This window comes from Perca fluviatilis, chromosome 20 (assembly GCF_010015445.1).
Source record: "Perca fluviatilis chromosome 20, GENO_Pfluv_1.0, whole genome shotgun sequence".
NCBI classification, from domain to species: domain Eukaryota; kingdom Metazoa; phylum Chordata; class Actinopteri; order Perciformes; family Percidae; genus Perca; species Perca fluviatilis.
Window position 1 is genome coordinate 34,533,776 of NC_053131.1, and position 15,000 is coordinate 34,548,775.

General features: G+C 40.7%; 1 protein-coding gene across 1 annotated transcript in view; it reads left to right on the forward strand.

Moving 5' to 3' along the window:
- The window catches only part of tyro3 (TYRO3 protein tyrosine kinase), a 36,622-nt gene that overhangs the window by 19,877 nt on the left and 1,745 nt on the right, over nucleotides 1–15,000 (forward strand). Inside the window, 9 exon segments of the mRNA XM_039786945.1 lie at nucleotides 16–110; nucleotides 1,129–1,224; nucleotides 2,640–2,720; nucleotides 4,420–4,512; nucleotides 5,580–5,701; nucleotides 9,995–10,104; nucleotides 12,086–12,245; nucleotides 14,160–14,264; nucleotides 14,266–14,303. Coding sequence (XP_039642879.1) covers nucleotides 16–110; nucleotides 1,129–1,224; nucleotides 2,640–2,720; nucleotides 4,420–4,512; nucleotides 5,580–5,701; nucleotides 9,995–10,104; nucleotides 12,086–12,245; nucleotides 14,160–14,264; nucleotides 14,266–14,303 — 900 coding nt within the window.

A 15,000-nucleotide genomic window follows, 5' to 3' on the forward strand; every position in this document is an offset into this window, starting at 1 on the left:
TCTGTCTCTCTCCAGTTCTGTCTTTAAACCTGAGGGTCCAGAGAGCTCTGTCTCCTTCACGGCGGCTCGATCCTTCAACAGAAACTGTGCCGAGCTGCAGGATTCCACATGTGAGTTAATATATATATTTATATCAGTTAATATATATATTTATATCAGTTAATATATATATATTTATATCAGTTAATATATATATTTATATCAGTTAATATGTATTTATATAAAGTGCCCTGTTTTCGTGGTCCCCTAATACTGTATCTGAAGTCTCTTTTATATAGGCCTTAGTGGTCCCCTAATACTGTATCTGAAGTCTCTTTTATATAGACCTTAGTGGTCCCCTAATACTGTATCTGAAGTCTCTTTTATATAGACCTTAGTGGTCCCCTAATACTGTATCTGAAGTCTCTTTTATATAGACCTTAGTGGTCCCCTAATACTGTATCTGAAGTCTCTTTTATATAGACCTTAGTGGTCCCCTAATACTGTATCTGAAGTCTCTTTTATATAGACCTTAGTGGTCCCCTAATACTGTATCTGAAGTCTCTTTTATATAGACCTTAGTGGTCCCCTAATACTGTATCTGAAGTCTCTTTTATATAGACCTTAGTGGTCCCCTAATACTGTATCTGAAGTCTCTTTTATATAGACCTTAGTGGTCCCCTAATACTGTATCTGAAGTCAGAAGGAACATCTCCAACATGTTAAGAGGCTAAAAGCAGGTTTAAAACCTGCCCAGTTTCAGCCTGCTGGATGCTAACACTAGCAGGAGGATAGCACGGTGTAGGCAGCACCGGTTGTTTTTGTTTTTCTCGCTACTGACAGCACTCGGTGACCACAAACAACAGAGCTACGGGTTGAAATTGACCAGAATTCTCCTTTAAGCTCCATTCATTCGGCACCTAAACCTTATAACAGCCCCGAAGGTCCTTCAGCGCTCTGTTTACAGGAAACACTGGCGCCTGTATTTACCTGCTGCCTCTCTCTGTGTGTGTGTGTGTGTGTGTGTGTGTGTGTGTGTGTGTGTGTGTGTGTGTGTGTGTGTGTGTGTGTGTGTGTGTGTGTGTGTGTGTGTGTGTGTGTGTGTGTGTGTGTGTGTGTGTGTGTGTGTGTGTGTGTGTGTGTGTCTAGTGGACAGTCTGGGTATAAACGATGAGCTGAAGAACAAGCTGCAGGACGTCCTGATCCCAGAGAGGCTGCTCACACTGGGACACATGCTGGGAAAAGGTAACACACACACACAGAGAGACACACACACACACACACAGAGAGACACACACACAGAGAGAGACACACAGAGAGAGACACACAGAGAGAGACACACACACACAGAGACACACACACACACAGAGAGAGACACACAGAGAGACACACACACACAGAGAGAGACACACACACACAGAGAGAGACACACAGAGAGGGAGACACACACACACACAGAGAGAGACACACAGAGAGAGACACACACACACACAGAGAGAGACACACACACAGAGAGACACACAGAGAGGGAGACACACACACACACACAGAGAGACACACACACAGAGACACACACACACACACAGAGAGACACACAGAGAGAGAGACACACACACAGAGAGACACACACACACAGAGAGAGACACACACAGAGAGACACACAGAGAGGGAGACACACACACACACACAGAGAGAGACACACACAGAGAGAGACACACACACAAAGAGAGAGACACACACACGCACACACACAGAGAGACACACACACAGAGAGAGACACACACACACACACACAGAGACACACACACAGACACACACACACACAGAGACACACACACAGAGAGAGACACACACACACAAAGAAGAGCCACACCGCAGCACACACAGAGAGACACACACACAGAGAGACACACACACACACACACACACAGAGACACACACACACAGACACACACACACACACACACAGAGACACACACACACACAGAGACACACACACACACACACACACACAGAGAGACACACAAGAGACACACACACACACAGAGACACACACACACACAGAGACACACACGCACACAGAGAGACACATACACAGACAGACAGACAGACAGACAGACAGACAGACAGACACATGTCAGCTGCAGATGTTTTGACGAGTTTGCTGCAGTAAAGAAGCAGAAGCTGGTTCATCAATAATCTGAAAATTATTAATTAATTATTTTAATTATCTCTCTTTATATTTCCACACGTCTTTATTATTCTTTTTTTAATGACTCCGTAGATGACAGATATCCTGTGTGTGTGTGTGTCTCTGTGTGTGTGTGTGACTGTGTTTGTGTGTGTGTGTGTGTATGTGACTGTGTGTGTATTTGTGTGTCTGTGTGTTTCTGTGTGTGTGTGTGTGTGTGTGTGTGTGTGTGTGTGTGTGTGTGTGTGTGTGTGTCTCTCCCTCTTTGTGTGTGTGTGTGTGTGTGTGTGTGTCTCTCCCTCTGTGTGTGTGTGTGTGTGTCTCTCTCCCTCTTTGTGTGTGTGTGTGTGTGTGTGTGTGTGTGTATTTGTGTGTTTCTCTGTGTGTGTGTGTGTGTCTCTCTCCCTCTTTGTGTGTGTGTGTGTGTGTGTGTGTGTGTTCGTGTGTGTGTGTGTGTGTGTGTGTGTAGGAGAGTTTGGCTCGGTGCGCGAGGCGTTCCTGAAGGCGGAGGACGCGTCCGTCCAGAAAGTCGCCGTCAAAGTGCTGAAAAGTGAGTCTGACGCTTCTTCTTCTTTGGTGTTTGTTTAGCAGCGTGGAGACAGGAAGCAAAGGCTCAGCGAGAAATCCAAGATGTGCTCGCTTACCCTGAACATCATGAAATCATAAACTGACATCAGATGTTTGAACTGTTCAGGAGATTTGGGCTGAAACTCCTAAAGGTGTTTTATTAAAGGGTCATTTTGGTGTTTTTCAACCTGTTCCCATCGGTGTCTACGTGACTGATGGGAAGAGTAAAAGATCCTTTTACTCTTCCCATCGAAAAAAACCTGCCGTCTGTTCCACGCCGCACACGGGAAACCACAGAAGAAGAGTAGAGGGAGGGTGGGGGAGCAGAAGAAGAAACTAAATGTGTGGAAGATTAAATCCGTCAGGTTTTTAGTAAACAATGAGAAAAGAAAAAGAAACACTCACGGTCTAAAAATATGAGTCAACTTTCAGAAATCAGGAAGTTAGAAACTGAAGCCGCTTTACAACTGTTCAGCATCAGTCAGACTCAGGTTATTATTCTAAGAGTCTGACAACATTATGGGATGGATCCCTACAGAGATAGATTAGTTAAAGAGTAAGATCCTTTTAGTTTAACATGAAACAGCCCCGAAATCCCCATCACCAAACTCCACCAGACTCCATGTAAATAATCAGGACTTTTAGCGTGTATAGAGCCAGCATATCTCCACCAGACTCCATGTAAATAATCAGGACTTCTAGCGTGTATAGAGCCAGCATATCTCCACCAGACTCCATGTAAATAATCAGGACTTTTAGTGTGTATAGAGCCAGCATATCTCCACCAGACTCCATGTAAATAATCAGGACTTTTAGCGTGTATAGAGCCAGCATATCTCCACCAGACTCCATGTAAATAATCAGGACTTTTAGTGTGTATAGAGCCAGCATATCTCCACCAGACTCCATGTAAATAATCAGGACTTTTAGCATGTATAGAGCCAGCATATCTCCACCAGACTCCATGTAAATAATAAGGACTTTTAAGCGTGTATAGAGCCAGCATATCTCCACCAGACTCCATGTAAATAATCAGGACTTTTAAGCGTGTATAGAGCCAGCACATCTCCACCAGACTCCATGTAAATAATCAGGACTTCTAGCGTGTATAGAGCCAGCATATCTCCACCAGACTCCATGTAAATAATCAGGACTTTTAGCGTGTATAGAGCCAGCACATCTCCACCAGACTCCATGTAAATAATCAGGACTTTTAGTGTGTATAGAGCCAGCACATCTCCACCAGACTCCATGTAAATAATCAGGACTTTTAGCGTGTATAGAGCCAGCATATCTCCACATGTAAATGGGTGAATTAAGGGTTTATTTCAACCAAACCAGAGTGGTGATTGTTGGAACAGTGGAAAGATGAACCAAGACGGCTTTTGGTAGTTTTATTTAGTTTCTGTCGACTTTGAGTGAAGTGTGTTTTACGATGATAAAAGTCCTGATTATTTACATGGAGTCTGGTGGAGTTTGGATTGCACCTCGTAAACTCTGAGTAACACAAACTGTGGTTGTAAAGTGTGTGTGTGTGTGTGTGTGTGTGTGTGTGTGTGTGTGTGTGTGTGTGTGTGTGTGTGTGTGTGTGTGTGTGTGTGTGTGTGTGTGTGTGTGTGTGTGTGTGTGTGTGTGTGTGTGTGTGTGTGTGTGTGTGTGTGTGTGTGTGTGTGTCCGTCCAGCTGACATCACTTCCTCCGGCGACATCGAGCAGTGTCTGAAGGAGGCGGCCTACATGAAGGACTTCCACCATCCCAACGTCATCCAGCTCATTGGTAACACACACACGATAACACAGACACACACATGATAATACACACACACATGATAACACACACGATAACACAGACACACACATGATAATACAAACACACACACGATAACACACACACGATAACACAGACACACACACGATAACACAGACACACACACACATGATAAACACACACACACGATAACACAGACACACACACACACGATAACACAGACACACACACACATGATAACACACACATGATAATACAGACACACACACACACACACATGATAATACAGACACACACACACATGATAACACAGACACACACACACGCTAACACACACACACACACAATAAGACAGACACACACATGGTAAAACAGACACACACACACACACACATGATAAGACACACACAAACACACACACACGCTAACACACACACACACACATGCTAACACACACACACACATGGTAAAACAGACACACACACACACACACACATGATAAGACACACACAAACACACACACACACACACGCTAACACACACTAACACACATGCTAACACACGCACTAACTACACACACCGCTAACACACACACAAACGCTAACACACACACACACCGCTAACACACACACACACACACACTAACACACACACACACTAACACACACACACACTAACACACACACACACACTAACACACACACACACACTAACACACACACACACACTAACACACTAACACACACACACTAACACACACACACACTAACACACACACACACACACACTAACACACACACACTAACACACACACACACACACACTAACACACACACACTAACACACACACACTAACACACACACACACACACACACACACACACTAACACACACACACTAACACACTAACACACACACACACACTAACACACACACTAACACACACACACTAACACACTAACACACACACTAACACACACACACACACACTAACACTAACACACACACTAACACTAACACACACACACACACACACACACACAGTGCTTTGCCTGACATTTCTTCTCGTCCAATAGGAGTGAGCCTCCACCGGCGTGCGGGCCTGCGGCTGCCGGTCCCCATGGTGATTCTCCCGTTCATGAAGCACGGCGATCTGCACACCTTCCTGCTGCTGTCGCGCCTCGGGGAACAGCCGTTTGTAAGAGCCTTTAAATGACATCACTTCCTGCCTGTTTGTCCTGCTGACCTCCAGTGTGATGGTTGTTCATCTCTTTATATCTCCGGGAGTCTAACAGCAGCTAGGGTTCCATCCACACCTTTTTATCCGAATTACAGTACAGGCCAAAAGTTTGGACACACCTTCTCATTCAATGCGTTTAATTATTTATTTTCATGACTATTTACATTGTAGATTCTCACTGAAGGCATCAAAACTATGAATGAACACATATGGAATTATGTACTTAACAAAAAAAGTGTGAAATAACTGAAAACATGTCTTATATTTTAGATTCTTCAAAGTAGCCACCCTTTGCTTTTTTTGATAACTCTGCAAACCCTTGGTGTTCTCTCAATGAGCTTCATGAGGTAGTCACCTGAAATGGTTTTACCTTCACAGGTGTGCTTTGTCAGGGTTCATTAGTGGAAGTTGTTCCCTATATAATAAAAAAGCAAAGGGTGGCTACTTTGAAGAATCTAAAATATAAGACATGTTTTCAGTTATTTCACACTTTTTTGTTAAGTACATAATTCCATATGTGTTCATTCATAGTTTTGATGCCTTCAGTGAGAATCTACAATGTAAATAGTCATGAAGATAAAAAGGAAACGCATTGAATGAGAAGGTGTGTCCAAACTTTTGGCCTGTACTGTACGTTATGTTGAATGAAAAATGGCGTCATGGAAACGATCGACTGAATTTCATGAATATCGACTCAAAGGAAATCCGTTCGGTCTCATCGGATTTTCTCTTGATCGATATATATATATATATATATATATATATATATATATATATATATGGAAACGTTATTTGCCGAATAAATTAATGAATTGCGATGAAGTTTTAGATCATTTTATGGTTGCAACCCTCCACAAAACGAAGAAGAAGAAGAAGAAGTTGTAGTCCATTTCCTCCCAGTATTTCCTCTCTGTCTGCACACATGACAGGCCAACAAAGACAGATGGAAGAGGACCAACGAGGAGACGAGAGACTTTATGAATTTAATTTACGAGCAAAATATAACGGCTATTTTAGAAAGCAAAAATCTAAGAAAAGCCAAAATTTATCAGGAACTCAGAAGGAAACGACCAACAAAGGTTAGGACAAGCCGTGGGACGTCCTGCGCAGTAAATGGGAGGAGCTCTAACAGCGATACCTGTCTGTAGAAAGAGCGTTGTCTCTCAGCGGTGCCGGAGGGGAAATAAAAGGAGAGTTCACCTTCATGATGATCTGGATCAGATGCTCGGCTAAAGGCCCATCACAGCTTCTCCTCGCCTTCTAATATTAACTACCGTATTTTCTGGACTATAAGTCGCATTTATTTATAACTAGGGCTGGGTACCGAAACTCGGTGCCAATAGGGAACCGGTGCCGACCTAAACGGTAGTAACGAGACCGAATAAGAAGGAAAGTTTCGGTGCCTCATTTCGGTGCTTGACTTTACACTACACCTGACAGCATGTAACGTTAGCCTAGCTTTAGCTAGCAGCCAAACGTATAAACAACGTTAAATATGCTCAACGCGTTAAACAGTGTAAAGTGTGACTGGATTTCACTGTGGAGGACTTCAACAGGATGTAACAGTCTGCTCAGCAGCAGCTGCTGCTGTCGCAATTCATAGATATACAGTAGTAGTACTAGTAGTACTACTAGTAGTACTACTAGTACTACTAGTAGTACTAGTAGTACTACTAGTAGTACTAGTAGTACTATGTTTATATGGTCGGAGTTAAACAACACAGACGGTGCGTTCACTTGCAGCTGCTGTTGTCGGAATTAAACAACACAGACGGTGCGTTCACTTAAAACAGGTAGCCTCGTGGTGCATTCACAGTAATTGTAAAATACCCTTTTCCCATCTGGGGTTCAACAGCAATATACTGGTGAAATAACTTATTGTTATTGTTATAGTTATTACATTATTATTAAATCTTTAATTTTGACCATGGCCTTAGCAATAAACAAGTCGCTGACTGTTGTTTACTACCCTTGTTTTTTTTCTTCTTCTTTTTTTTACTTTATTGAAAAGTACCGGTTCAGGCACCGTTTAGGCACCGGCACCGTTTTAAAAGTATCAATTTAGCACCGGAATCGAAAAAAAAACCAAACGATACCCAACCCTAGTTCGAATTTTCTTTTTCTTTTCATCTGTCAGCTACACATCAGCACCCAGAACACCAGGCTGAATACGGCAGGTGTCCGGTATGTTACCGTAACACATTAACAGTTATTGAACTATACAACAGCACCCAGAACACCAGGCTGCATATGGTAGGTGTCCGGTATGTTACCGTAACACATTAACAGTTATTGAACTACACATCAGCTCACAGAACACCAGCTACCAGGGCGTGGAGCGTGATGGATTAAAAGGCGTGGAGACGTAGCTGCACCGTTGACCAGCCCCTCCCGACTCCTTCCTCCAGCTCTCGCCATCTCGCTCTCAGCCCGCCATTAGCCGATTAGCCGATTAGCTTTCTCTGATTTCTTCATTGCAGTAAGAGTCACCTTTTCTCCAGTCTCCCTCACAAGTTTCTCCCTCATTTCAAACTCTCTCTCTGCTGCTCCATCACCGTTTTCCGGCTGCATATTTTACTACCTGCAGTTTGTAATTTCTTTTCTTTCTCAGTTGTCTTTAGCAGCAGCGTTCTAGTCGTCCCAAGTCTAGAGCGCCCTCTCACGGCTGTAGACGGGGATGTTTTCAGTATGAATTAACATTTAAAAACATGTTAAATTATATATATTTTGATATATAAGTCGCACCTGACTATAAGTCGCAGGACCAGCCAAAGTATGAAAAAAAGTGTGACTTATAGTCCGGAAAATACGGTACTACTTCTGTCTATCAAAACTTTAATCCCAAAAGTTTGCCTGAATATTGTGCCATTCAGTGTGAAAATGAACGGAAACACCTTAAAATGTCTCAAATCAATTCCATATTCCAATTTAATCGCAAATCAGCGCGTGACGTCATTACCCAACAGGTTTTTATTCACTTTAAAGCCGTTGGATGGAAACTAACTTCCACACTCAGCTTTATTCACAGGAGGTTTTTTACCGAACTTCAGATGAATCGATTGACGAGTGGATGGAGACTTAGCTCCTGCCTGCAGAATTTTAAGATCTACAAACCTTTATTTCGTTGATTTTTCTTAACCCTCGTGTCGTCTTCCCGTTGACCTGCAACTTTTAGTTTTTCTGCGTCAAAATTTTAACTTCTTTTTCAACGTTTTGGACGTCTTTTTGGACACTTTTGTTGCTTTTCCTCCGATGTTTTTGTCACTTTTTCCCATCATTTCTTTCTGCACCTGTTGACGTTTTTGTATGTTTTTTTTCCTGACCTTTTTTTAAGCTTTTTTTCAACGTTTTTATAAAAAAAAGAAATTCACATGCTATGAAATTGAATAAAACTTGTGAAGAGCGTTGTAGGGAGCCATCCATGTTATTTCTTTTGAAAATTTGGTTGAAATAAACCCAAATTTCTGATGTAGAAACTTTTTCAAAATGGGTCAAATTTGACCCCGAGGACAATTATAAACGTATTATCAATGGATCTGCCGATTTTAGTTTCTGGATTAATAGATTAAAGAGGAACTTCAGACTCTGTCTCCATGTGTGTGTGTCTGAGTGTCTGATGTGAACAACAATCTGTGATGGATCCCTACAGAGATAGACCTTTTAGTTAAAGAGTAAGATCCTTTTAGTTTAACATGAAACAGCCCCGAAATCACCATCACCAAACTCCACCAGACTCCATGTAAATAATCAGGACTTTTAGCGTGTATAGAGCCAGCATATCTCCACCAGACTCCATGTAAATAATCAGGACTTTTATTATCGTAAAGCACACTTCATTCAAAGTGGACAGAAACTAAATATAATATAATAAAAGCCGTCTCGGTTCATCTTTCCACTGTTCCAACAATCACCACTCTGGTTTGGTTGAAGTAAACCCTTAATTCACCCATTTACATGTGGAGATATGCTGGCTCTATACACGCTAAAAGTCCTGATTATTTACATGGAGTCTGGTGGAGATATGCTGGCTCTATACACGCTAAAAGTCCTGATTATTTACATGGAGTCTGGTGGAGATATGCTGGCTCTATACACGCTAAAAGTCCTGATTATTTACATGGAGTCTGGTGGAAATATGCTGGCTCTATACACGCTAAAAGTCCTGATTATTTACATGGAGTCTGGTGGAGTTTGGTGATGGTGATTTCTGGATTCTGACCATGTCCTTGTCTCTGTCTCTTCTCCCATCAGGACTTGTCCCTGCAGACTCTTCTGCAGTTCATGTTGGACATCTCTCGGGGGATGGAGTACCTGAGCAGCCGGAGCATCATCCACAGAGACCTCGCCGCCCGAAACTGCATGTCAGTCCACCAATCAACTCGCACATTCATCACACACGTTACACACAACAAAAACACTCTCAGGCCACGCCTCCTCATTTACAGAAATGTTTTTATTTTTTTAAATAATCCTCGATATCCTCCAAAACAGACCTGGAGAAGGACGCACTTCTGTTTTATTCCACATGATGTAATTAAAGGGTAACTACCGTTTTTGTGTCTAAGTGACTGATGGGAACAAAAATCTTTGACATTGGTCCAGTGTGTCTGTCATAGTGTCTGACAACATTATGGGATGGATTTCTAAGGAGGTCGAGCTTTCTATTAAAGAGTAAGATCCATTTTTTATTTTTTTTTTTAAACAAAAACATCCGTGAAATTGTGTTCGCTAAACCCACCAGACTACATGTAAATAATCACTAATTTAAGCATCGTAAAACACACTTCATTCAAAGTGGACAGAAACTAAATAAAACTATCAAAAGCCGTTTTGGGTCGTCTTTCCACTTTTCCAACCATCACAACTCTAGTTTTGGTTGAAATAAACACATAGTTTACAGATTTACATGTGGGAATATGCTGGCTCTATACACGCTAAAAGTCCTGATTATTTACATGGAGTCTGGTGGAGATATGCTGGCTCTATACACGCTAAAAGTCCTGATTATTTACATGGAGTCTGGTGGAGATATGCTGGCTCTATACACGCTAAAAGTCCTGATTATTTACATGGAGTCTGGTGGAGATATGCTGGCTCTATACACGCTAAAAGTCCTGATTATTTACATGGAGTCTGGTGGGTTTGGTGCTAGCAACCTCAGAGCTGTTTCTGGTTAAACAGAAAGGTCTTAAAGAGGTTTTAAAGCTCTATCTCTGTAGGGATCCATCCCATAATGTTGTCAGACACTTAGAATAATAATGTGAGTCTGTCAGCAGCAACAACAGAACTTTTAGTGACTCTAACTGCTGCTGAACATTAGTCCTGTACAGGCCCGTATTAAGACAATGTGGTGCCCCTTTACTCGTGGCAAAAATATCAGACATAATCAAAGGATTTCTCAAATATAATTTACTAACTTGTCCAACTACATACATGTAGGCATATGAGCAGTGAGCACTATATTAAAATGTCTCAATTCAAAATGTCTAACAATTCAAAAAGCCAAAATCAATACTATAATATACTATACTATGAAGTCGATCAAATGTGTATTTTTCCGACTTTGTCCCTGTGTGTGTGTGTGTGTGTGTGTGTGTGTGTGTGTGTGTGTGTGTGTGTGTGTGTGTGTGTGTATTGTGTGTGTGTGTGTGTATGCGTGTGTGTGTGTCTGTGTGTGTGTGTGTGTGTGTGTGTGTGTATGCGTGTGTGTGTGCCTGTGTCTGTGTGTGTGTGTGTGTGTCTGTATGGTGTGTGTGTGTGTCTGTATGGTGTGTGTGTGTGTCTGTATGGTGTGTGCGTGTGTCTGTATATTGTGTGTGTGCATGTGTGTATTGTATGTGTGTGTGTGTCTGTATTGTGTGTATGTGTGTGTGTCTGTATTGTGTGTATGTGTGTGTGTCTCTGTATTGTGTGTATGTGTGCATGTGTGTGTGTCTCTGTGTGTCTATGGTGTGTGTGTGTGTGTGTGTGTTGTTTTGTGTGTGTATGTGTGTGTATCTGTATTGTGTGTGTGTCAGATTGTGTGTATGTGTGTGTGTATTGTGTGTGCGGCATTGTGTGCGTGTCTTGTATTGTGTCTGTATTGTGTGTCTGTATTGTGTGTGTGTGTGTGTTTGTGCGGCAGTAATGTTGTGTGTAACTGTATTGTGTGTTCAATAGGTGTAACTGTGTGTGTCGTATGTGTAGTCTGTATTGTGTGTGTAAAGTTCAGCAGGTGTGTGGGGTGTGTGTGTTCGGCGAGTGTGTCTGTGTGTGTAGTGTGTGTGTACGGTATGTGTGTCTCTGTGGTATATTGTGATTGTGTGTCTGTATTGTGTGTCTGTATTGTGTGTGTGTGTCCAGGCTGAATGAGAACATGACTGTGTGTGTAGCAGACTTCGGCCTCTCTAAGAAGATCTACAGCGGAGATTACTACCGTCAGGGATCAGTCTCCAAACTCCCGGTCAAGTGGATCGCTCTGGAGAGTCTCGCAGACAACGTTTACACCACGCAGAGTGATGTGGTACACACACACACACACACACACACACATACACACACAGATACACACACACACACACAGATACACACACACATACACATACACACACACACACAGATACACACACACACACAGATACACACACAAAACACAACACATACACATACACATACACACATACACACACACACACAAATACAACATACACACACACAGATACACAAACACACACACACACACAATACACACACACAAAGATACACATACACACACACATACACACACACAGATACACACACACACACACAACATACACAATACACACACACACACACACAGATACACAATACACACACACACAATACACACATACACACAATACAAACACACAACACACATCATCATCACAATAATAATAACACACAGACACACACACAAGATACATCACATATCACCACATACATACATAATAAATACACACTATCATCATCACAGAAACATACATACATCAACAGATACACACCACACATACCAATACACAGATAAACACCATCACATATTACACAATACGACACGAGACACATACACATCATACTAACAGACACCCACAGATCATCAATACATCATCATCGATAATAATAATACCACAATACCACATCACTACATCAATAATATCATCATCAATACAACACATCACTAATATATCATCATCAATATCATCATCATCATCACCATAATACCACACATACACACATATACTACCATCATCACACACAGATACAATAATATTACCATCACATACCACACATATCATCAATACCATCACACATCATCAATACCAACACAATAACAATAATACCATCATCATACCAATACCAACAATACATCAATACATCATCATATCATCATCATCATCATCATCACTAACATTACCATCATCATCATCATCATCATATCATCATCATCGACCATCATTAACATCATTAGATAATATCATCATCATCAATATCAATATTCATCATCATCATTATATTATCATCATCATCATCAACAGACATCATCACTACATTATATATCATCATCATCATCATTATCCAACATCAATACCGATACAGATATACATCGATAAACACACCAATATCAACACAGATTACCACATACTGGAGTTATATGTGAATATTCTTCAGTCCCTCCGAAAACATGATTATGCTGATCCCACAATTCAACACATAATCAGCCCAAATCTGCATATTTGCGGGCGATTTTGCGCAATACATTGCCAGATTTCCCACACAAAATATTTATAGGGCCTTTGCATGATGTCATATCTCCCGTGATTTCGCTGAAAAAAAAAGTCCCATAATATATCCTCAGCAGAAAGTTGTAAAATGTTACTCTTACTTCACCACAAAGAGCGTTTCATCTTCCCCGTTGCACATGGGGAACGCTATGAAGTGATCACCACTCCGTGAACATCATCGGAAGCAGGGTATTGTTGTGGGGAGATCACTGTTTTCTTTCTCATCAAACCAGTTTCTTTGCAAGTCGTATTTCACCCCTAACGATAAAATTGCATAAATATCATATATAGCGTATTCCACCACATTTTTTAAGAAAACGTTGGCGCATAATCAATGATTCTTGCCCCGCAACAATCACAAAAATACTCTGCATTTTTCTGGAAGGACTGATATATATCTCTAAACAAGACATTTGAGGATTTCAGCTTTGGGAAACACTGATCCACATTTCTGTGTGTGTGTGTGTCTGTATTGTGTGTGCTGTGTGTGTGTGTGTGTGTCTGTATTGTGTGTGTCTGTGTGTGTGTGCGTATTTGTGTGTGTGTGTGTGTGTGTGTGTGTGTGTGTGTGTGTGTGTGTGTGTGTGTGTGTGTGTTGTGTGTGTGTGTGTGTGTGTGTGTGTCTGTGTCGTCAGTGGGCGTTTGGTGTGACCATGTGGGAGATCATGACCCGGGGTCAGACCCCGTACCCCGGCGTGGAGAACTCTGAGATCTACGAGTTTCTGATCAAAGGAGAACGACCTGAAGAAACCTCCGGACTGCAGAGAGAATCTATGTGAGTCTCCTTTATATATATATATATATATATATATATATATATATATTATTATTATTATTATTATAATAATAATAATAATAATAATAATAATAATAATGAATATATATATAATTTTATAATAATAATAATAATAATAATAATAATATATATATAATTATAATAATAATAATAATAATAATATATATATATTATAATAATAATAATAATAATAATAATAATGAATATATATATAATTATTATAATAATAATAATAATAATAATAATGAATATATATATAATTATTATTATAATAATAATAATAATGAATATATATATAATTATTATTATAATAATAATAATAATAATAATAATATATATATATATTATTATAATATATATTTTTTTTTACTTTTTTTTTATTTACACACACACTGTTGCTTAAAGGTGCTCTGCCATACAAAACCGTTTTTACTTTTTTATATTTTTAAACATGTCAGGTCCATGTGTGTGTGTGTGTGTGTTATGTGGTGAATGTGAAAATGAACTGCTGCCTCCTCTGTCAGCTCTAGACACTGAACAGAAATAAGAGGAGAAATCAGACCAATCACAACAGCTGGTCAGTCTGACATCATACTGCCTGAGCTCATTACTATTCATGAGGCGCCCAGTTTACCAGTGGATGCTTTGATAGCGCAGGCTCTCATTGGCTAGCTGTTAGC